Genomic DNA, 24,298 nt, shown 5'->3' with positions numbered 1-24,298 from the left:
ATGCCAATAATCAAGGGTTGGTTCAGGCAATAAGTATGTTGCTTGCATCTGGCATAATGGCACCAGACAGAATTTTGATAACATTAAAAGGCATGAAGTACTCTGATGGTTAATTCCTGACCACAAGTACCTGCAATCCCAGTTTTAATACTTAACAAAATAAATCCAAATAGAATTGCTAATAAGGGCTTCAGCATCAAATTTGAAAAGGATCCCAAGAATGGTCTTAAAATGCTGTAAGCGATCACTAAAAATGTTCCCAACATTTGGCACTCATTTCCTTTGAAGCATGTGTGGTTTAAGAGGGAACAATCCTGGAATGTAGAGAATTATTGGTATGTATTTTATTCATGGAAGATTTTCATACTGAATTAATGCAGTCACACACAAAGCAAAAACAAATAATGCATATTTGTGTTACAATGGTATACTTGTTTTTCATAATGTCCCTTCTGGTCTCAGCACTTGTCCAGCTGCCCAATTTGCACCATGTTCCATTGAAATAGGCACTAACAGATACATACAAGATAATAATATCTACCAAGCTCTATCCAGATTAAGTCTTGTAATTAAATATTTAAAGTCCACTGATCTGGTAATTAATTTTCAACATCCTGCCTGCTATAGTGTCTACAATAACTGTATAGTTATATGGTTTACAATCACTGATACATTTATAATCTTTAGTCCAGCTAGTTCAACATCATGTTCCCATACAATTCCCTCTAATGAGGAAGACTATTCTCAGTGCAAAGTATTACATTATCTATATGATCCCGATCATACTGTAATCCCTAGACTGCTTTATCAAACTCTAATGTTCCTCCACATCATGTGCAAATATGACCTAATACACAGATTTCTAAATTCAGACGGTTTATACAGATCAAAAATAGTTGGAAGGCCCAGTCCTTGAACACGACTCAACATTTTTACCTCCCTGAACCTTGGGTGATTCTGTATTCTTCCCAGTGGCTTCCTGTCTGAAATTGTGGATATTGTTTTATTTCACATTATTATCTTAATTGGGGTGGTTTCATTTTAAAAGATGGTTGTTTGAATTTTTGTATAGTACGTTAAGTGGGAAGGTGAAGATAGGTGTGAATTTGGAGGGGATTTGGTTAATTGTGCAAATAAACAGAATTTCAATTCCTGCTAAAAATGTGCAAGCTATTAATATGCATAAAAGGCTATATACAATTCATAAGCGAGTGAAATGAAAATGAGTGCAAGGTCAAGTGCCTACAGAAAAGCAATTAATTTTAGTAAGTGTTAGCGTCTATTGGAGTGCTGCAACCAGTTCTAATAATTGCAACAAATTACCCTTCAAAAAAAGTGCAAGGATTAGCAAGTAAGATGGTTCAGCGTTTATTGCCCTTTTCAAGGGCGATAAACGCTGGCCTAGACAGTGACACCCACATCTCATGACCAAAAAAAGTTGACAGATGGTTTAAAAGGTTCATTTAACATTTTTTATTTGGGTTTGGATTTCATTAAAGCCACAAAAGATTTATGTCATGCAGTTTGACTTGTTCTTTTTATAGATCCCACATACCATGACTCAAAAAATTCTAGCTAAACTAGACACTAGGTGTCAGAAAATTTAGAATGTTTTCAGAGGGGAATAGACTGGGAAAGGAAACATAGCTCCAGTGATACAGATTGCCCAATAGTCATTAAGGCACGCTGCTTGGTTTTTCTTAGGTACCGGCATGATGGTCATCTTGAAGCAGATAGGGATCTCAGATTGTAGTAGAGGTTAAAGATATCTGTGAATACCCTCGCCAGCTGATCTGCGCAGGATCCGAGTGCTCATCCGGGTACCCCATCTGGGCCAGTCGTTTACTGTGGGTTGACCTTCAAGAAGGCTGCTCTGACATCTGCAATGGTGACCCCAGCTACAGGTTCATCCAGGGCTTCCAAAGTGGAGGGCATGCTCTCACTGACCTCTTGCTCAAAACGGCATAGAATGCATTCAGCTCATAAGGGAGGTGTGCATTGGAGCCGGTGCTTTTACCTGCCTTCATCTTGTAGCTTGTTATGTCTTGCAGACCTTGTAATAGTCGGCAGAAGTCAGTGTGGCTAGCTTGGGACTCTAACTTGGTCTGTTACTGTCTTTTGGCATCTTTGATGGATCTTCTTAGATCGCATCTGGCTTTCTTGTATAGTCAGTGTCACCTGACTTGAACACCTCAGACCTGGACTTCAGCAAGCAGTGGGCATCCCTGTTCATCCATGGTTTCCGGTTGGGCAACACATGGATTTGCTTCTTTGGCACACAGTTTTCTACACATTTACTAATGAAGTCAGTTATGTAGTGGCACACTCGTTCAGGCTGGTCGCAGAGTTTTTAAATACTGACCAGTCTACTGACTCCAAGCAGCTCCGAACAACATCATCCGATTCCTCAGCCCAACGTTGCATGACTTTCTTTGATGGATTCTCCCACTTCAGTTTTTGCTTGTAAGCCCGGAACAGGAGCACAGCCATATGGTCTGATTTGCCAAAGTCTGGGTGGGCAATGGAGCGGTAGGCTGTTTGATATTTGTTTAGATGAAACTGTGTTCATACATAATTTCAGTTTCTGCCACAGCAACAATATGGCAGCCTGCACGAGCTACTTACTATGAACTGAATGCATTTTGCCCAGCTTTCTGGTCAGCTTATTTTCAGGACAGCATTTGACTCATACAAGGAAGTAATAGTTATTTAGCTTTATACTTTGCTCCAGGATCTTTAAGTGCTTTTAATTTTTTCTGGTTCTGATTTTAAGATTGCAACCCTTTTCCTAAACAACCAGCTGAAAATATTTTGCTCTAGCCACATCAATTATTTTCAAAATCCTATTAAAACCACAAATCAGCCCTTATTCTTTTATAGTATCTCTTAAGCTTGGAATTCTGGTAACATTCTGGTGAATGTGCACTGCTTGCTTCTTGCAAAGCCAGTATATAATTTTTAAGCTGTCTTGCCCAATACTGCACTCCAGATGTGGTCTAACCAGGCATATGTGTACCTGCAGAAAAACTTCTCCTTGATATTCTAGCTCTTTACTTCAGTTATCAGCCTTATTACTCACTCTTTATATCCGTTAACTGGATTTAAGTGATTTATGTATATAGACTCTTAAACTATTTTAAAGCCTCCATTGTTCCTAGTTTCTTAACATTAAAGTAATACTGTGGTCCCTATCTTTTTTTGGTCCAAAATGGATAACCTTATTTTCACTTGTGTTGAAATCCATTCCAACAGTTTCACCCATTCATTGAATCCATTAACATAAAATTGTAATTTTATGCTCATGTCTACAATGCTTCCTATACCATCAAAAAATTTGGATAGATCTCTCTCAAAGTCATTAATATAACGAACAGTTAAGGCCGCAGCACAGATTCTTGTGGGACAATGCTAATCATCTGCCTCCAATTTGAGTATATATCAATTATCCTTGCTCTCCATTATCTATTTCCTATCAATCTACTAACCAGGTCAGTAATTTGATTTGTGAAACATATTGGAATACAGTGAAAGGTATTGCTTCTTCCACATTATACAGACAAAACATACCATTCATAGAGTACATAGGGGAGAAGGAAAGGAGAGGGTGCAAGACGTAATTTGCCTTTAACCAGCAATGTCTCATGCAAAACCTTACTGAACACCTTCTGGAAGTCCATATAAATTACATGCCTGGACATCCCTCTGTCTTTTACTTGAGTTACTTCCTCAAATAACTATTAGAAATGATGCACCTTTTAAAAATTCAAGTTTGTTCTTTCTAATTCAGGTCAGTGACTCTGACCTTAATTGTCTATTCCTCAAATAGAGATAAATGAATTTAAAATAGCATTCCCCACTAATCCTCCCCCTCCCCCAACCTTTTATCTGTTTTCTGGTGAGGATGGCAGGGCATGTGAGAAAGGAAGAAGGGAGGGAAAGGGATTCAATATTCTCCAAAACTTTTATAAAGCTTTAAAACTCTAGCCTAACATTTCATGTTATTCTAGCTGCACAGAACATGCCCAAGCTCCCAGCACAAAGTAGATATGGAAACCTGTCCACATCACACAATATTACCAAGAATAAAAGTAAAATAAATGATTAAAAAGTTTTAGTCATAATGACATTCACCGTTATTCTAACTGAAACAACATTATCCATTTATTTCAGAAGTGATATACACTGAAGACCATCTTGTCAAATACATTTAAAGCTTTATTACATGTGCATGAAGTTAAAAACAGGCCTGAACAAATATTTAAAAACTGTGAATTTTATGCTCATCAGTGTGAGCCTAGGTAGGTGCTGGGGAATAGACCACTTTCCATCTCAGGCAGCATGAAGTACACCCAATCAGATTTTGCATGATTAGATGCAAAGTAAGCACCCTCTATTGTGCTTCCACAATATGATTCAGCTCCATTCTCACAAATGCGCTCAATTTTTGCACTTTTGTGACAATTTTCTATTTTTCATACTCCTTGGCCATGTTGAATAAAATGACTAATTTAGTAGCAAATAGCAGTTTTGTTTTGTGGGTTCATGTCCAATAAGAAATAGATTTGAGACTGCCCAAACTTAATTCATGCAAGACCTACAGCCAACAAGCAGAGAATATTACCATCTCATCAATCTGAATTGGATTTGAAAGTAGGTACCAGAGGTGTGAGGGCCTGTCTATCAACCAACTCAATCTCAAGTTAACATTGTCCAAGTAGATGTTGTATCAACAGACCTTTTAAAATTATAAAATCTTCATGAGTTAATTTACATGAATATGGTGATAGTCTTTCAATAGTGAAAGGGCAGTCACATCATTAAAATAGAACCATTGGTCCACAGCTAACCACAGGAAGGGAACATTACTAGAAGATGCTTCTAGCTTTCTGGATTCAGGTGTGAAAAGACCACACATACTTGTGCAATATCATCGTACTCATAAGTTCTTTTTAAAAATGTATCCATCAGTCGCAGTCCTGAAATACTCTGAAAAGAGGAATGAACAAAAGTAAGTTGTAGGAAGTATGAGCATCACTAAAGGAAACTGCAAGATTGGTCCCAAATTGTTAAAGGGACAGTGTTCACATTTGGTTGAAAGACAACACAAACTGCATTGAACTATCACATTGTTTGTATGCAACAGATCAAAGTGATACATAGCTATAGTGGCTCCTCAAACAAAACGTGCTACATTTTATTAAAACATCCCTTTGCCAGAGAGGCAATGAAGAGTTAAATGGGAAACAAAATCAAAGGGGGACAGATGTGAAGTATTCATTGTTATCACATGGTACTCTCCTTCACCGCTGGTATAATTCCACAGTTTTGTGAATATATACAAGGGTGCTCTGCTTGCTTCTGCGCTCAGCGGTAACACTCTTGCCTCAGAGCCTGAACATTGTTGGTTCAAGTTTCACTCTGGAAGAAAAATACTCCTGGGCAGATTCTAAAGTGTTGCACATAGGTGCCATCTGTCATTAAACCAAGCCTCTGTCTGCCTTTAAGTGGATACAAAAGATTCCAGGGAACCATTTTAAAGAGCACAGCCTGTCTCCCTGGTGGCCTGGTCAGTGTATATTCCCGCAATAAATATCAATAAAACAGATTAGCTATTTATCACATTATTGTTTGCAGGAACTTACAATGCAGCCTCACAGCACATGTTTTATAATTTAACAGTGACCACATTTTCAATGGTATCTCACTGGCTATAAAGCACATTGGGATGTCCTGAGTTTGTGAAAGATGCAATACAATTACAAATCTTTCTTTCCACTAAGAAGAGCATTGTTCTCATCCTTGCTAACATTTGTCAAAAATGAGCAATAGGAATAATTTCAGAATTAAAAGAAAAACAATGTCACATGCATGGTCAGTGCTGAAAATAACAGACTAGATAAAAACAGCAAAAATTTTGCAAATATTCAGTTTAGTAAATTGTGAGTAACAATGATCAACTTTAGATCACAGAATCCCTTCAGTGCATTCTGCCCATTGAGTCTACATCGGCCACAATCCAACCCAGATCTTTTCCCCATAACCTCACCTATTTACCCTTGCTAGTCACCCTGACACCAAAGGGCAATTTAGCATGGCCAATCCACCAGACCTGCACACCTTTGGACTGTGGGAGGAAACTGGAGCACCCAGAGGAAACCCACACAGACACAGGGAGAATGTGTAAACTCCACACAGACATTCACCCAAGGTCGGAATAGAATCCGGGTCCCTGGTGCTGTGAGGCAGCAGTGTTAACCACTGTGCTGCCATGCCACCACCATTTAAATCATGACGATACTGAAAACATGATTGTGAATTAGCTTTAGTAATTTGCATTGTTGACATTTAATGAAACTGATTCAAGAAGCCATGAATATATTAATAAAACCGGTTATAAAATAATTAAATTGCTTCTGAGAACCGAGTAAATCTCAGCCCTTGTAGCAGCCTCAGCCAGTGTAAGTGTGCTTTTGCCAGTTTACCATTTTTATTAAAATGAATAGAAAAAGAGCAGACAATGTATATTCTTCTTAACTGTTGACAATTTTGGGTAAAGCCTTATTCAACATCCAAAATAAAACAATACTATAAATCGTGAACATAATGAAGTATCCAAAGTGCTTCACAGGAGCATTATAAAACAAAGTATGATCCTGAGCCACATAAGGAGACACTAGGCCAGATGATCATAGGCTTCCTCAAGGAAGTACATTTCAAGGAGGGTCTTAAAGGAACAAAGTGAGGTGGAGAGATGGAAAGGTATAGAGACAATGTTCCAGAAATTGGTGCTGAGGCCATTAAAAGTATGGCCACCAACGGTGGAGCGATTAAAATTAGGGGATGCACAAGAGGTCAGAATTAGAAGAGTGTGGATATTGCCGAGGATTACAGAGATAGGGAGGAGTAAGGGCATAGTAGGGTTCAAAAACATGGATGAGAATTTTAAAAATCAAGACATTGAGTGAATGGGAGTCAATGAGCACAGGGATAGCAGAGTTTTGGATTACCTCAAATTTAGAGGAAAGAAAATTGTGGACTGCCAGGGGTGGCTTGGAATTAACAAGTGTAAAGGAAACAGAAGCATAAATAGGGCTTCAGCGGCACATGAGCTGAGACAAGAAAAGTTAGAATATCTTAGAGGTGGAATAGGCAGCTTTACCGATGGCACAGTTATGAGGTTATTAACTCATCTCAAAAGAACAAAGAACCCAGGAACAGGTCCTTCAGCCCTCCAAGCCGGCACCATGTTGTCCTATCAAGGCCAACTGCCTGTATCCTTCTATTCCCCACCGGCTCATGTGTCTATCCAGGTAAGTCTTAAATGTCACTAACGTGGCTGCCTCAGCCACCTCACTTGGCAGTACATTCCAGGCCCCCCACCAACCTCTGTGTAAAAAATTTCTCCTGCACATCTCTACTGAAACGCCCCCTCCTTAACTTGAATTTGCGCCCCCTTCTAATTGTCATTTCTGCTCTGGAAAAAAGCTTCCAGCTGTTCACCTTATCTATGCCCCTCAATTTTATAAATTTCTATCAGGTCACCCCTCAGCCTCCATCTTTCCAAAGAGGACAATCCCATTTATTCAATCTTACCTCATAACTAATACTCTCCACACCAGGCAACATCATAGTACTCCCTTCAGAGCCTCCATGTTCTTCTGGTGGTAACCAGAATTCCAAATGTGGCCTAACCAATGTTTTATACAACTGTAACATAATTAGCCAACTTTTATACTTGATGCCCTGGCTGATGAAGACAAGCATGCCATATGCTTTCTTCATCACCTTTTCCACCTGTGCTGCCACTTTTAAGGATCTGTTGACCTGTACTCCCAGCTCTCTGTGTGTCTATGCTCCTGATGGTTCTGCCATTTATTCTATAGCTCCCACCTGAACTGGATCTACCAAAATGTATCACCTCACATTTGTCTTGTTTAAATTCCATCTGCCATTTCTCTGCCCAATTTTTCAGCCTTTCAATATTTTGCTGTATTCTCTGACAATCTTCATCACTATCCGCAATTCCACCAATCTTAGTATCATCCACAAATTTGCTAATCAGATCAGCCTCATTTTCCTTTGAGTCATTCTTCCAGGATCAAGTGACACTGGGGGGCAGGATTTTACGGCCTCACTCGAACAAGACCAGAAATTCCCGCCTGAGGTCAATGGCCATTTCTGCTGTCTGCCCCTTGCCCGTTCTGATTCCACGGCAGGCGAGGCAGTCAAGTTCCAGCATGAGACTGTGAACAGGTTAACTTCAGACCGCTCCCAGGGAGAGGAATGAGTCAGTAGCTAGGTTTGGAGCAAAGTAGAAGGCAAATTTGTCAAGGGTATTTCATAATATAGGTTCCCGCTTTTTGACAGCTCTTTTCAGTCATATGATTTACCTGTAAACCTTGCAAGGAGGCCAGTAGCTTGAGTGCAAGATGTAGAGAAGAATTTGGACTCAACTTTCCTAGTTGTCTTCCTGAAATGCCACACCAGTGGATTGCATTTGTATTGCACATTTCAAGCACCAGGTCCATTGTCCTCTCACTGCTGGGAAAAGAAAACTGAATGAGATGTTCAGAACAATATCACAGACATTTTGCTGTATAAAAATAAAGATCTGAATGATTTACACATTGTATTAGCTCGTCTAAATCTTTATCAGTATAACAATGCTATTGAATCCAGGTGTGCTGTGAAATAAAGCAGAGACCTAGTAAAGATGCAAATCATACAGCTGTGCTAAATGCATGCGAGACAACAGCTTGGATATGACTCACATTGGATATCATGTGTGGTTTTGAAAACGTACTGTAGCAGGGTGGAAATTTGATTGGAGGAATTTGATCATGCAAGTTCTGGCAAATGTTGGCATGGACTTGGGAGGTGACAATATGTTCAAGGACTTGAGAGGAAAAGGAGGTAGGAGATGGGGCAGTAGTTGACAAGGATGGTGAGTCAAGGGTAGTTCTTGAGGAGGTGATGCTAGCTGATTTGAAGGTGAGAACCTTTTGCAGAATTGGTTAACGTGGGGTCTAGGAGGAGGAAACTGGGTGATTCAGTGGAAGTAGGGCCAGGGTCTCATGGGAAAGCTGAGCTTGGACAGAACAGATGGGGAGATTGGAAAGAAAGTGAAAGCTGAGATTTCAGGGTTAAGGGAATGTGGAAATTTAAGAGGCAGCTGAGTCCATGAGCTCCTGATATGTATTGTTGGGGGAGCAGAGTTGGGGAGTGGAGCAGACAGAGAGGAGGTTAATTTGATTTATAGTAGAGAGACAAAAATTGGAGTTATACCTGCATTTCCAGATGATCCTGGAATACTGAGCAGTTTTAAATTAGATTAAGACCCAGAAGTACTTTATGCAGCCCAGCCTAATCTGGTGGGGAAGGCTAAAACAGTTGTTTGTCACATCCTCTCCAATTTGTGCTCCATCGACTGGAGAGAATGGAGATGAGGGCCATACCAGGATGAGAGGTTGTATTGGGGACTAGGGCATCAAAGGTGGAGGTGAAGGTGCAAATTAGCTACAGCAATCTTTTGACAAACAGACAGCTTTGAAAGTGCAAACCAGGCCATTTCTCCAGGGAAATGTTGTCAGCCTAACCATCGTCAACCACATCATCAAAAACCCTTCCCTCTATCATGGGCACCTTTAGTAAAATAAATTCCAAGACTTTTCCCAGACCAAATTAAAATATTTCATGACCATTTTTTCTTCCAAAGACATCAGAAAATCTGGCGCTTGTAGCTTTACGGAAACATTGGAACTTTGCACCATGTGTCAGTTATTCAATAACCTCAAATTTCTCACAAGAACACCTTGTCCTGTTGAATGTTTGTTTGTGTCCCATAAAAAAGTGCTAATAAGATCACCTATTAAAAATATTAATACATAAATCATTCTGTCACAGAAAAATATTAAATTCCATCCTGCTTTATTTCCATGAACATACAAACAATCTGCTTTTCAGTATCAGCACAGGCTGTGTATATATTCTGCATGCTGTGCTGCTCAAGTGCTTCCACCTTCTACTCCTCCACAAACACCTTCTCCACAGTCTACTCCTCAACAGTCTGCAAAGCTTCAAGCTTCATTTTTTTCTTTTAAATAGCACCTCTTTGCACTGGATTTAACAAGCCATGTTAATTCACTAGTTTATTCTCCAATTTCTGCTCTGTCATCTCACATACAGGACTTAGGAGCAGGATTAGGCCATTCAGCCCTTCAAATCTGCCCCACCATTTAAAAAGATCATGGACGATCTGGCTGTGGTCTCAAGTACACTTTGCTGTCTGCCTTCTTTGTCTATCAAAAATCTAATTCTTCCTTGAATAAATTAATTGACCCAGTCACAGCTGCTTTCTGCGGAAGAGAACTCCACACACTCACAACCCTCCAAGAAAAGTGTCATCTTTTCCATCATAAATGGTAGACCTCATTCTTAAAGCTGTGTCTCCTCATTCAAGTCTACCCCAACAGGAAGCACCCAAGTGGTATCCAACTATCAAATCCCCTCACAGTCTTGTATGTTTCAATAAGATCATCTCTCATTTTCCTGGATTCCAATGGGTATAAGTCCAACCTGTTTAAGCTTTCTTCGTAATATAAGCCCCTCACCCCAGAAATGAGTCAAGAGAACTTTCTCTGAACTTTAAAAAGAAACATTCAAGGGATGTGGATGTTGCTGGCTAGACCAGCACTTACTGCTGATTCCCAATTGTACTTGAGGCGGTGATGGGCGAGCTGCCTTCTTGAGCTGCTGTAATCTATGTGGTACAAGTACACACACAGTGCGGAGGGGGGTGTTCCAGAATTTTGACCCAGCAACAGGGAAGAAATGCCGATATATTCCCAAGTCAGGATGGCAAGTGGCTTGGAGGGGATCTTCCAGGTGGTGGTGTTCCCATGTGTCTGCTACCCTTGTCCTCCTAGATGATAGGGTTTTGGGTTTGGAAGGTGCTGCCTAAGGAGCTCCTGATTGCTGCCATTGTGTCAGAGGTGGAAGTGCGTGAGTTTGCAAATGCGGTGCCAAACAAGCCAGCTGCTTCATCCTGGATGATAGTGCTTCTCATGTAATAATATTTTTTTTTCAGTAAGGAGATCAAAACTGTATACCATATTACCAATGTGGACCTCACCAATGCCTTGTAAAGCTGCAGTAAAACTTCCCTACTTTTATATTCCATCCCCATTGCAATAAATGCCAACATTCCATTTGTCTTCCTAATCACTTTTGTACCTGCACATTAACTTATTGAGATACATGTACCACGACACCCAGGTCCCTCTGTACCAGTGAGTCCCACAATCACATTCCACTTATAGTACATTGCTTTTCTATTCTCCCTGCCAAAATGTACAAGGTCACAATTCCCTACATATCCCAAAAGCTTCCTAATTCATTTTAGCTAGATCTGCCGTCATATTCGTATTACTTTTATTCAATGAGTCTTAGACTCACACTTCTTCCCAACAAACTAAACATGAAATTCTATCATGTTATGATCGCTGCCTAGAGACTCCTTTACTATGAGGTTATTGATCAATCTTGATTTGTTGCTCTTTACCAGGTTTAAAACAGCCTGCTCGCTAATTAGCTCACCACATGCTGCTCAGGAAAATTGTCCTGAACGCATTCCATGAACTCCATGCTCCAGACTGCCTTTGCCAATCTAAACTGCCCAATCTATACATAGATTAGTCACCCATGATTATTGTTAAAGTCCAACAGATTTATTTGGTATCATGAGCTTTCAGAGCACTGATCCTCCATCAGCTGTGGACAGGTGGGTTCACAAACATGGCATATATAGACACAGACTCAAGTGTAAGATAATGGTTGGAACGTGAGTCTTCACAGGTAATCAAGTCTTTACAGGTATAGATAATGCAAGTGGAGAGAAGAATAATCACAGCTTAGAGGTATGACACCTCAAGCTAGGACAGTTAGTAGGAATTTGCAAGCGCAGGCCAAACGGTGGGGTTACAAGTAATGTGACATGAACCCAAGACCCGGTTGAGGCTGTCCTCTTGCATGCAGAATTTGGCCACTAGTTTCTGCTCGGCAATTCTTTGTTGTCACGTGTCTTGAAGGCCATACTGGAGAACACTTACCTGAAGATCAGAGGCTGAATGCCCTTGACTGCGAAAGTGTTCTCCGACAGGAAGGGAACACTCCTGCCTGGTGATTGCCATGCGGTGTCCATTCATCCGTTGCCATAACGTGGTCTCACTGACATATCATGCCTCAGGACATCCTTTCCTGCAGAATATGAAGTAGACAACATTGGCCGTGTCGCATGAGTATGTACCGTGTACCTGGTGGGTGGTGTTCTCATGTGTGATGGTATCCATGTCGATGATCCAGCATGTCTTGCAGAGATTGCTGTGGCAGGGTTGTGTGGTGCTGTGGTCACTGTTCTCCTGAAGGCTGGGTAGTTTGAACCATAGAACATTACAGCACAGAAACAGGCCCTTTGGCCCTTCTTGGCTGTGCTGAACCATTTTTCTGCCTAGTCCCATTGACCTGCACCTGGACCATGTCCCTCCACACCCCTCTCATTTATGTATCTGTCCAAGTTTTTCTTAAATATTAAAAGTGAGCCTGCATTCACCACTTCATCTGGCAGCTCATTCCACACACCCACCACTCTCTGTGTGAAGAAGCCCCCGCCAATATTCCCTTTAACTTTTCCCCCTTCACCCTTAACCCATGTCCTCTAGGTTTTTTTCTCCCCTAGCCTCAGTGGAAAAAGCCTGCTTGCATTCACTCTATCTATACACAACATAATTTTATACAATTCTATCAAATCTTCCCTCATTCTTCTACGCTCCAGGGAATAAAGTTCTAACCTATTCAACCTTTCTCTGTAACACAGTTTCTCAAGTCCCGACAACATCCTTGTAAACCTTCTCTGCACTCTTTCAACCTTATTAATATCCTTCCTGTAATTAGGTGACCAAAACTGCACACAATACTCTAAATTCAGCCTCACCAATGTCTTATACAACCTCATCATAACATTCCAACTCTTATACTCAATACTTTGATTTATAAAGGCCAATGTTCCAAAAGCACTCTTTAGAGCCCTATCTACCTGTGATGCCACTTTTAGAGAATTATGTGTCTGTATTCCCAATTCCCTCTGTTCTACTACACTCTTCAGTGTCCTACCATTTACCATGTATGTTCTACCTTGGCTTGTCCTTCCAAAGTGCAATACCTCACACTTGTCTGCATTAAACTCCATCTGCCATTTTTCAGCCCATTTTTCTAGCTGGTCCAAATCCCTCTGCAAGCTTTGAAAACCTTCCTCACTGTCCACTACACCTCCAATCTTTCTATCATTAGCAAATTTGCTGATCCAATTTACCACATTATCATCCAGATCATTGATATATATGACACTTCGTTGCGAACAATGGTCTGTTTGAGGTTGCACGGTTGTTTGAAGGCAAGTGGTGGGGGAGCGGGGATACCCTCGGCGAAATGACATGTTAGAGGCTTCAAAAACGTCATAGTTTCTCCACTCTGGGACAGTACTGGATGACGAAGGGTATTCTGTCATGTCCCACGTTTGTCTTCTGAGGAGGTTGGTGTGGTTTTTCACTATGGCACATCAGAACGGTTGATCGATGAGTCGTGCACCATATCCTGGTCCACTCACACGCTGCAGGAAAGGATGTCCCGAGGCATCGTACATCGGCGAGACAATGCAGACGCTACAACAATGGATGAACGGACAATCACCTGGCAGGAGTGTTCCTTTCCTGTCAGGGAACACTTCAGCATTCAAGGGCATTCAGCCCCCAATATTCGAATGTGTCCCCCAAGGCAGCCTTCAAGGCACACGACAATGCAGAATCGCTGAGTGGGAACTGATGGCCAAGTTCCACGCGCATGAGGATGGCCTCAACTGGGATCTTGGGTTCAAGTCACACCACATGTAACCCCTACCATTTGGCCTGGACATAGACAGGTGAATAGTCAGAGGCTTACAAGGGGACAGGGTGAGAGAGGGAGAAAGTTTAAGAGAGGTGTGCTTAAATCTTCCTACTTTTACCTGCCAAAGCTCTCTCATATCCCCTCTTTATATTCCTAATTGCTTTCTTAAGCTTCACCCTTTACTTTCTACACCTCATTGATGCCTCCACTGATTTGCTCCCCTTGTACTTTTTAAAAAGCCTTTCATTTCCTTCACATTGTATCCTGAAGATCTCTGGTCATCCATGGTTCTCTGGACTTGTTATTCCTTCCTATCACCCTGTTGTTGATTAATTAGTGTCACAAGTAGGCTTACATTAACACTGCAATGAAGTTACTGTGAAAATCCTCTAGTCACCACACTCCAGTGCCTTTCAGATACAATGAGGGAGAATTTAGCATGGCCAATGCACCTAACCGGCACATCTTTTGGACTGTGAGAGGATACTAGAGCACCCACAAGAAACTTATGCAGACACAGGGAGAACATGTAAACTCCACACAGGCAGTGACCCAAACCGGGAATCGAGCCCGGGTTCCTGGCACTGTAAGGCTAATCACTGTGCCACCATGCCACCCATTTTCAACTGCTACCTGGCTGCGCTCCCATGCACTCTCAAGCAGTGATGTCCAAACTTTTCAGTGACATGGCATACTTCAACGGGACAAACAATTCATTTACAACTTCCATTACTTTTTCGTTGAGCTGTAGGAACTGAGTCCAAGGTCGTTAATGTTTCCACAGTGTGCAACTCCATTCACAACCTCACTAATGCAGCCTACAGTCAGGCAGACCTGGACAACAACCCATCTTGGGCTGGCCACTGCTAATTAATATCTGCAGCACCTGCCTACAGTGACAAGCAGTTACAAGAACCAAGAAGTGGGGGCTGGGTACGCTGCCAAATATTTGACCCACCTCCATATCCATCAAAATTTTTTCATCATCTCCAATGTTTACAGGAGTAGCTTAATGAACGCATACACATCTGTCAGTACAACTGTATCACCACATGAGAAAATTTAGACCAGGATAGAGCAGCTCAATTAGAATCCCTAAATGAGTGCAGAAGACAGCCATTTGGTCCATCAGGTCTGCACCAACATCCCACTCCAAATCTGTAAGCCCACGCATTTACTCCTCAAGCTACACACCTTTGGACACTAAAGGACAATTTAGCATGGCCGATCCACCGAACCCGCAAATCTTTAGACCATGAGAGGAAACTCACAAGGACAGTCACCGAAGGCTGGATTTGAACCCGGGTCTCTGGTGTTGTGAGGCAGCAACGCTAACCAGTGCGTCACCATGCTGCCCCTTGATGGGTGCAACTGCCATTAGACTGAATATCCACTCATTCCATCACTCAGACACTTTGGCTGTATTATATCTCGGTTACTGGATGCACTGCAGCAATTTATTATAGTTAGTGCAATAGCGACTCCCAACCTTGCTACTTTTGGCATCAAAATAAAGCCAGCAATATCACAAGAACACCACCGCCTCCCAAGTAGCCATCATTCTAACTTGGACATCATCCACTGTCCTTTCAGCACTGCTGAATCAATAGCCTGGAATTCCTTACCAAATTCCTTCACAAAAGGACTGCAGTGATTCAAAGAGAATTCCTTCAACCACCTTCCCAGGGCAACAAAAGTCAGTGCTGCCAACAAAAAAACACACCTTAATGGATTGACACTATAATCTGAATGTGTCAATTTGCAAATCTCCATTACTTATTTCATTTATATCAGAAGCAGCTCGAACCACCTACAGGGCATTTTTCCCACGATCATTTCAGATGTATCAATAAAATTTAGCCACAACACTAAAAATGATATGGCATAATTAGTATTAATGATATTAAAATGTTTGGGAGTACTATTTGAAATGCTGGTTGCTCTGGCACATTTAATTATTAATTAGTTAGGTTTTTGTTTATAACTGGCGCTCTGACCCGTAGCAATAATAACCTTTTATTACCACAGCCATACTTAAATCACAGCTGGGGGGAATATTTATTTTTAAACTGCATTGATGACGGTATACTTGCATCAGATCTCTCCCTGACTCACGATGCAGCTGCAGCAGAAAGGTGTGTGTTTTCATCCGTCACCAAATACAGAACCACAAAATTAAAAGGAAAAACAAAAGCACATGTAAATATTTCATGAATGCTTATTCAGTGGATTTCACTTTCCTAGAGAAAGCGTAGGATCCACACTCAGCAGCAGACCAGTTAGGCGATGTCAGCTGTAGAACCTCTCAACAGTACTCTATTGAGTGTAGATACCAGAGAGAGGACATCACTGTAGGGAAAGGAAAACGAAGTTCAAGCATAGTCTACAAAAACATTTCAACTTTAACCTTTGGGCATTCAACAATTCAAACCAAAAAAGTTGGCCCTTTAATAAGCAAAATTTCATACAGTAACATGTTGCATTCATCAGCAGTCTTACTATTACCTGCAATTCGTTATTTTACATGTAACTTCAAAAGGTTCTTCAAGATTTACAGTGTCTGGGATCACCTCCAAGGAAAGTCTTACATCGCCATATCCAGGAGCCTGAAATAAAACCATGTAGGAAATAAAAAGTCAAATCTGTTTCATTATCCTTCTGAAAGGAAGATCAGAAAAATAATTCACCATCTGGGCCAAGAATTACAAATCTTCAGGAGGACAGCTTTAGGCTATGCTAGGCAACATTCTATAGTGATGAAGATCCTTATTTGTTCCTCCAGGTACTCTGATTTTCTCCTACAGTTGAAGATGTATGGGTTGGGTTGATTGGCCATGCTAAATTGACCCTAGTGTCTGGGAGATTAGCAGGGTAAATGAGGGTTACGGGAATGGGGCCTGGGTGGGATTGTGGTCAGTGCAACTCAATAGGCTTTCTTCTTTACTGTAGGGATTCTAAGATTCTATGAATTGCTTTGGATTCTCAGGTGAGGTTTAAAGTATAAAACATTATTTTGTAGTGTTAGTTAAATATAGCCAAGGTTTGCTGAGAGAGAAACTTTGGATGTTCAGGCACATCTGGCACAACAGGCAGGACAGTAAGTTGCAATGAAGAAATAAGAACCTTATAAATATAGATAGGTTAGGAGAGTGGGCCAAAATGCGGCAGATGGAGTTTAATGTGATTAAGTGTGAGGTCATGCATTTTGGTCAGAAAAATAGGATGGCAACTTATTATCTAAATGGGGAGAACTTTGGGGTGCTCGGGTGCAGAAGAATCTGGGTGTCCTCATTCATGAATCACACAAAACTAGCATGCAGGTACAGCATATAACAGAAAGCAAATAGAATATTGGCATTTATAACTAAACGGAATAAAATATAAAGGTAAGGAAATACTGTGCAATAGTACAAGGCATTGGTGAGACCCACCTGGAGTACTGTGCACAGTTTTGGTTCCCTTACTTGAGGAAAGATGTAGTGGCATTGGAGGCAGTTCAGAGGTGGTTCACTAGATTGATTCCAGAAATGAGGGGGAGCTTCAGGTTTTTAGGTTTCAGATTACTAACAACATCTCCTGGTCCCTCCATGCGGGTGCTATAGTTAAGCCCTCCAAATCTCTACTTTCTTAGGAGACTAAGGAAATTTGGCATGTCTGCTACAACTCTCATCAACTTTTACAGATGCACCATGGAAAACTTTCTTTCTGGTTGTATCACAGCTTGGTATGGCACCTGCTCTGTCCAAGACCACAAGAGACTATAAAAGGGCCGTGAATGAAGTCCAGTCCATCAAGCAAGCCAGCCTGCCATCCACTGACTCTGTCCACACTTCCCATTGCAGCCAACATAATCAAGTACCCCACGCACCCCAGACATTCTCTTTTCTGCCTTCTTCCATCGGAAAAAAGGTACAAAAGTCTGAGATCATGTACCAACTGACTCAAAAACAGTTTCTTCCCTACTGCAATCAGACTCACATTAAGTTGAACTTTCTCCATACCCTCGCTATGACAGTAACACTACCTTCTGCACTCTCTCCTTCCTTATGTACAGTATGGTTTGTCTGTATAGCACACAAGAAACAATACTTTTCACTCTTTTTACTAGTACATGTGGCAATAATAATCAAATATGATAATAGTGTAACATTCAGTATGATGGGCCATATATCAGCATTTTATAAGTTCCATTGATGAATGCAACGCCTGAGCAAGCATTAACTGCACAGAACTGGACCACAAGTTTTCATAATGTGGAATTTTGACTAAGTGCATAATTTTGAGAAAACTGAATTGTGCACATCTACTAACCATTCGTTGCAACTGACTTGTTTGTAGCCGTCCTCTTTCACCCAAGTTTGTTTTCCAGACTATGTCCAATTTTCCAATAACTGTGACTCCCTTAAGGACCCCAGCCTTTTCTGCAAATTCAGGCTTAGGCTTGAGACAGTATAGATATTGCCGTGTGTCCATAGGCTGCAAGTATGTCATCTTCCCGAATGTGGAGCAGCTGAACAGAACAGAAGCACTTCAATAAAATTATTTGTTACCTTCTTACTTATCTTCGTAAACAAGCTGAAATAATTACATAGAATTTTACAGCACAGAAACAGGCCTCTGCCAACATTTATATTTTATTCAAGTTCATCCCATCTTTCCTAATTTTTTTTTTACTTTATTCCAATCCAATCAAGTCAAATTAAAGCCAATTCAGAGTCCCAACAAGTTGGGACATTCCCGATCCAAGCTGACAAGACAGGGCTCTCACCACCTGTCTTGGGCTTGATCTTCATGATCCAAGCTGATTGGAGTAGGCGTAGCTCCTCCTCCAAGGCTTGATCTTATTTGCATTTTAGCCAAAGGCCAAGATGCCGCTTTAAAAAATTGCTTCAAATGTAGCTGAAATGTAACCTAATCGCTTCAACCAAGTGCAGCATGTTGACACTACACTTGATCTTAGCCAAATTTCATCCTATCAACATGTCCTTTACTGCTTTCCCCCTTCAGGCACTTGCACTTTAAATGCACCCATGATGATCCTGGGTCCTCATCTGAGTAAAACTTACAATGTGACAACAAGAAGTCACATTATTCAATATTTAAAGTGTCAGCGTAACTTATTCCATATGGATTATGATTTAATTATTGTTTACTATTTGTTATTTATTGCTGACACATGCAAAACAAGGAAAAGCTTAAGGCATTTAATAAAAATGCTTCCAATATTCCATTTTCTAAAGGCCACTTCCCTTTCAGAAGTCAATTACATAGACTGGTCCATAATATTATTAAATATATTGTGTATGCATTCCTTATTCCTTTAATTACATGCTCTTGATATCAGGCTAGTTTATTTTTCATGGTGATCTTCACTAATTACTCTGATTTGCATATTTCTTCCTCCACTACTCTCCATTGTTAAGTGGTCTGTATTAGTGTCTATTCATATGGATTCTATTTTGCTGATAGTTATGTCACTTTTGACATCTTCCCTTTTCCCTCCCACAGACTTTCCTAAATATGTTACACTCTGTAATGTTTAATTCTCAGACTCAAGTCTTCTGTAATCGTGTCTCAGAAATCTCTACTAAGTCTGCTTCTGAACAATGTAATATTACTATAGCTGCTGTTTTATTATGAATATTGTGTGTTTGCTGTACAATTTTAGTTGTTTTTAAGAAAAGTTGTTCTTACTTTATTTTTAATTTACACTCCTGTTCCATAATTCTATTTACCCCCTTGCTATCTACACTTAGTTTATTCTTCCTGTGTCCTCCTTTCATTTTCTGTTTATACCTAAGCTGATTTCATTTTCTGTACATCCTCTCTCTTAATGGTTTAAAGCCTTTGCCACTTCTTGAAGACATGGATTTACAATTAAATATAAGTGAGCATATAATTCAAAATGTTGCAAGTCCAAACAGGACTTTAAAAAAAACACATTTCACATTTGTTTCTGATGTGCTTCACAAGCAAAGAGACAATTGCAGGCAAAACTACACATGCAGGATATTGAGAAGACGGCATTGCAAAATTCATCCAGAATTTAAATCCCATTATGTGCCTTCAGAGCTATCACGGACTCTCAGGTAAGCTATGACATGGACTGAAAGGTATAAATAGATACTAGGGTGCAGGAAATAAGTTTATAGTCCAAGACAATCAGTTAACAAGTGTTCCTTTAGGCTGAAAGCATGTTAGTTTGTTGCAGCTTCAAATAGGGAGCTGGACATTAGATCATGAGTAAATACAGGAGTCAGCCATTTAGCCCCTCAAGCCATTTATTCCTGCCTTCCTTCCATAACCCTTAATTCACCAACTGATTAAAAACCTGTCAAGGACTTGGCCTCCCCATAAGTGCCTCAAGAAAGTTGTGCTATTTATTAATTTTGCAAATGTGATGGATACATACTACCATAGCAAAGTGTGTGCGAATCTTTAGTCTCAGGAACTATCACCGCTACATGGTCTCAGCCACGAATCAGGAATATCCCAGATGTCCATCACATTTCATAGAACTTTGAACTATTCATGAAATCCAACACAAAATATGATCCAAAACAGAATGTGAAGATATGACTTCAATCTTACAGGTCTGCAGATCATAAACTCAAAAGGCAAATACTCACAACTAGTTGGCATAGTGGTTGTAGCAGTTCCTTTCAGCTCAGTTCAATGGCTTTTTTAAACTGTAATGTTTTGTGGAGATATTCATTTCATGCAATATCATATACATGACTCCAGACTGTATTATGCAATACTTGATAGAACATAGAACATTACAGCGCAGAACAGGCCCTTCGGCCCACGATGTTGCGCCGACCAGTTAAAAAACAATGACCCACTAACCTAAACCAATCCCTTTTCGTCCATAAACCTATCCACGGATCTCTTAAACGCCCCCAAACTAGGCGCATTTACAACCGCAGCAGGCAGGGCATTCCAATCCCTCACCACCCTCTGGGTAAAGAACCTACCCCTGACATCCGTCCTATAACTACCCCCCCTTAATTTAAAGCCATGCCCCCTCGTGCTAGCTTTCTCCATCCGAGGAAAAAGGCTATCACTGTCCACCCTATCTAAACCTCTAATCATCTTATATGTTTCAATAAGATCCCCTCTTAGCCGCCTTCTTTCCAGCGAAAACAACCCCAAATCCCTCAGTCTCTCCTCATAGGACCTCCCCTCCATACCACGCAACATCCTGGTAAACCTCCTCTGCACCCTCTCCAAAGCCTCCACATCCTTCCTGTAATGTGGGGACCAGAACTGCACACAGTACTCCAAGTGCGGCCGCACCAGAGTTGTGTACAGTTGCAACATGACGCTGCGACTCCTAAATTCAATCCCCCTACCAAATAAACGCTAAGACACCGTATGCCTTCTTAACAACCCTATCTACTTGATTCCCAACTTTCAGGGATCTATGTACACATACACCTAGATCCCTCTGTTCATCCACACTATTCAAAGTCCTCCGTTAGCCCCATACTCAACACATCTGTTATTCCTACCAAAGTGAATTACCTCACACTTCTCCGCATTAAACTCCATCCGCCACCTCTCAGCCCAGCTCTGCAACCTGTCCAAGTCTTCCTGCAAACTATGACACCCTTCCTCACAATCTACCACACCTCCGACTTTGGTGTCATCAGCAAATTTACTGATCCACCCAACTATACCCTCATCCAGATCATTAATAAAAATTACAAACAGCAGTGGCCCCAAAACAGATCCCTGAGGCACACCACTCGTAACCGAACTCCATGACGAATATTTACCATCAACCACCACCCTCTGTCTCCTATCTGCTAGCCAATTCCTGATCCAATTTCCTAGATTACCCTCAATCCCATACATCTGCATTTTCTGCAGAAGCCTACCATGGTGAACCTTATCAAACGCCTTACTAAAATCCATATATACCACGTCAACTGCCTTACCCCCATCCACCTCTTTGGTCACTTTCTCAAAAAACTCAATAAGGTTAGTAAGGCACGACCTACCCGCTACAAAACCATGCTGACTATCTCCAATCAATTCATTACTCTCCAAATAACTATAAATCCTATCCCTAATAATTTTTTCTAAAACCTTGCCCACAACAGAAGTGAGACTCACCGGCCTATAATTCCCGGGGAAGTCTCTGTTCCCCTTCTTAAACAATGGGACAACATTCGCTAACCTCCAATCTTCCGGTACTATACCAGAGGCCAACGACGACCTGAAGATCAGAGCCAGAGGCTCTGCAATCACTTCTCTTGCCTCCCAGAGAATCCTAGGGTAAATCCCATCCGGACCAGGGGACTTATCTATTTTCAATCCCTCAAAAATATCCAGCACATCCTCCTTATCAACCGCAATACTGTCTATTCTACTCCCCTGCAACCCAGTGTCCTCCTCAGCTATATTCTTGTCCCTCTGCGTGAACACCGAAGAGAAATATTGGTTCAATGCCTCTCCAATCTCTTCCAGTTCCACACATAACTTCCCTCTGCTGTCTATAACTGGCCCTAATCTTGCCCTAACCAACCTTCTGTTCTTGACATACCTATAGAACGCCTTAGGATTCTCCTTAATCCTATCAGCCAAAGTCTTCTCATGTCCTCTTTTAGCCCTTCTTAACTCACTCTTCAACTCCCTCCTAGCCAATCTAAAGTTTTCTAGTGCACTACCCGAGCCCTCAAAAGTCTCATCCGAACATAAGCCTTTTTCTTTTTAACCAACGAATCAACTTTTTTAGTGCACCACGGTTCCCTAGCCCTACCAATTCCTCAGGGACATACCTATCACGGACTCGCAGTAGCTGCTCCTTGAAAAAACTCCACATTTCGGACGTTCCCAGTCCCTGTAATCTCCTAGTCCAACCTATGCTTCCTAATTCTCTCCTAATGGCCTCATAATTACCCTTCCCCCAGCTAAAACTACTGGCCCGAGGTTCATGCCTATCCCTTTCCATCACTAAGGTGAACGTAACCGAATTGTGGTCACTATCACCAAAATGCACACCAACTTCCAAGTCTAGCACCTGGTCTGGCTCATTTCCCAGCACCAAATCCAATATAGCCTCACCTCTAGTTGGCTTATCTACATACTGACTCAAAAAACCCTCCTGCATGCTTTGTACAAAAACTGACCCCTCTAACGAGCTAGGGCTATAGCAATTCCAATCAATATTAGTAAAGTTAAAGTCCCCCCTAACAATTACCCTATTACTTTCACTCCTAACCAGGATCGTCTCCGCAATCCTTTCCTCAACCTCTCTAGAACTTTTAGGAGGTCTATAAAAGACTCCCAACAGGGTGACCTCTCCTCTCCTATTACTAATCTCCGCCCATACTACCTCAGCAGACAAGTCCTCATCAAACTTCCAGAGGTTATTAAATGTGTTCTAACTTTAAACTAGATTGGAAATTGTTTCATTATACTGCATACAACCCAATATTTATGCAATATTTCCAAAAATCAATCCTTCACTTCTAACTTTTCTATGTTACCAGCAATATTTGGCCTTAAATGGTTGGCATTTCTTGATGTCTGCTTTTATAGAAAATCTCTTCCCTCCATTTGCAATCTTTCCTTCTCAATAGAAAATGAAGAGGACTCAAACTTGTTGCAATTCATCTAAACCACAGGTCGCATTCAACAATTGGAGTTTTGGAGCTAACTATCATGGTTGAACAAGATCCTGCAACTGATGTAGTAGAAATGAATATCCTCTATTGTGGTCCAAACCAATATTGTAGAAAATCAAACCAATATCATTTGTAGTGAAACATCATCCCAAACCATGAATATTCTGTGACAAATAATAACATTCATTGCCAGGGAAAATGCATTCATAATTAAATATATGGAATCTCTGAATGACAACTCCTAAGCTGATTGTAAATTACCATTGCTTAGAAGGAAAGTACTTTGAACTGCTCAAAAACAGTTTTTTGTGTGCTTTGTCAGACACTTGAATACAACGTACAAGTTTATCGATTTGGGTTTTAAAAGCACTTCCTTTCAAATACAAAAACTCCAGTCTCACCGCAATGCGTCTTACCATTGATCACCTTTTTCCAGGGTGAACAATCCAAAATGAGCGAATATCAAAATTATCTTACTAGACACAATTAGAAATAGAATATTTTACATTGAATTGATTCTGCTCACCATAATTGGGAATCACCAAATCAAATCTAACTTAGACATTTTTTGAGGCATTATACAACATATTGACAAATATTAGAAAATACCTTCTCACCACCCCAGTTCAGAACAGCCAAGGGTCCAGTTTTTTTTTAAATTACACCTCACATCATGTAGATTCAAGATGCTCACTTCAGTCTTACGACTACAGGCCCCAAAAAGA

The 24,298-nt window shown here is 40.9% G+C and overlaps 1 protein-coding gene across 9 annotated transcripts in view; it reads right to left on the bottom strand.

Moving 5' to 3' along the window:
- Nucleotides 1-4,194: 4,194 nt before the first annotated feature.
- trappc13 (trafficking protein particle complex subunit 13) overlaps nt 4,195-24,298 on the bottom strand; it is an 82,218-nt gene continuing 62,114 nt past the window's right edge. For 7 of the 9 annotated variants that reach the window (XM_080186581.1, XM_080186577.1, XM_080186575.1 and 4 more), the window contains 4 exons: nt 18,250-18,448; nt 16,444-16,544; nt 8,391-8,541; nt 4,195-4,986 (listed from right to left, as the gene is read on the bottom strand). In XM_080186581.1, the coding sequence (XP_080042707.1) occupies nt 4,879-4,986; nt 8,391-8,541; nt 16,444-16,544; nt 18,250-18,448 (559 nt within the window). In that variant the 3' untranslated portion in view covers nt 4,195-4,878. The remainder of the gene's footprint in view (nt 4,987-8,390; nt 8,542-16,443; nt 16,545-18,249; nt 18,449-24,298) is intronic. The other 2 variants (XM_080186576.1, XM_080186579.1) reach the window with 1 other exon arrangement.

Source organism: Carcharhinus amblyrhynchos, chromosome 1 (assembly GCF_965287045.1).
Source record: "Carcharhinus amblyrhynchos chromosome 1, sCarAmb.v2.hapA, whole genome shotgun sequence".
Taxonomy (NCBI): domain Eukaryota; kingdom Metazoa; phylum Chordata; class Chondrichthyes; order Carcharhiniformes; family Carcharhinidae; genus Carcharhinus; species Carcharhinus amblyrhynchos.
This window is presented reverse-complemented; position numbering and strand designations above follow the sequence as displayed.